We start from the raw sequence: 935 nt of genomic DNA on the forward strand, positions 1-935 counted from the left end.
GCTCGGACAGCGAAGCACCCAGGCGGAGCTGCTTTGGGTTGGTAGGTTGCGTGGCGTTTATCCGCAAGGCCAGCACCCGCAAGGTTTTGCTCTCGGACAGCGAAGCACCCAGGCGGAGCTGCTTTGGGTTGGTAGGTTGCGTGGCGTTTATCCGCAAGGCCAGCACCCGCAAGGTTTTGCTCTCGGACAGCGAAGCACCCAGGCGGAGCTGCCTTGGGCCGGTAGTTTGTGTTGCGTTTATCCGCAAGGCCAGCACCCGCAAGGTTTTGCTCTCGGACAGCGAAGCACCCAGGTTGAGTTGCTTTGGTCCGGTAGTTTGCGTTGGGTTTATCCGCAAGGCCCGCACCAGCAGGTTTTGCTCTCGGACAGCGAAGCACCCAGGCGTAGCTGCCTTGGGCCGGTAGTTTGTGTTGCGTTTATCCGCAAGGCCAGCACCCGCAAGGTTTTGCTCTCGGACAGCGAAGCACCCAGGTTGAGTTGCTTTGGTCCGGTAGGTTGCGTTGGGTTTATCCGGTAGGCCAGCCCCAGGGGGTGTGCTCTTGCGCAGCGAAGCACCCAGGTTGAGTTGCTTTGGTCCGGTAGTTTGCGTTGCGTTTATCCGCAAGGCCCGCACCCGCAAGGTTTTGCTCTCGGACAGCGGAGCACCCAGGCGGAGCTGCCTTGGGCCGGTAGGTTGCGTTGCGTTTATCCGGTAGGCCAGCCCCAGGGGGTGTGCTCTTGCGCAGCGAAGCACCCAGGTTGAGTTGCTTTGGTCCGGTAGTTTGTGTTGCGTTTATCTGCAAGGCCCGCACTCGCAAGGTTTTGCTCTCGGACAGCGAAGCACCCAGGCGGAGCTGCATTGAGTCGCTAGGTTGCGTCGTGTTTATCCGGTAGGCCAGCCCCAGGGGGTGTGCTCTCGCGCGGCGAAGCACCCAGGCTGAGTTGCCTTGGGCCAG

At 61.1% G+C, this 935-nt stretch overlaps 1 protein-coding gene across 1 annotated transcript; it reads right to left on the bottom strand.

Annotated features, from left to right (window-relative positions):
• Position 1: 1 nt before the first annotated feature.
• VOLCADRAFT_57442 (uncharacterized protein) lies at positions 2-340 on the bottom strand (the record flags this gene model as incomplete). The annotated part of the gene is made up of 1 exon (XM_002947676.1): positions 2-340. A coding segment is annotated over one exon (339 nt), but the record flags the coding sequence as incomplete, so codon positions are not given.
• Between the last annotated feature and the right edge of the window lie 595 nt (positions 341-935).

The sequence above is a fragment of the Volvox carteri genome (genome assembly GCF_000143455.1).
Source record: "Volvox carteri f. nagariensis unplaced genomic scaffold VOLCAscaffold_7, whole genome shotgun sequence".
NCBI lineage: Eukaryota > Viridiplantae > Chlorophyta > Chlorophyceae > Chlamydomonadales > Volvocaceae > Volvox > Volvox carteri.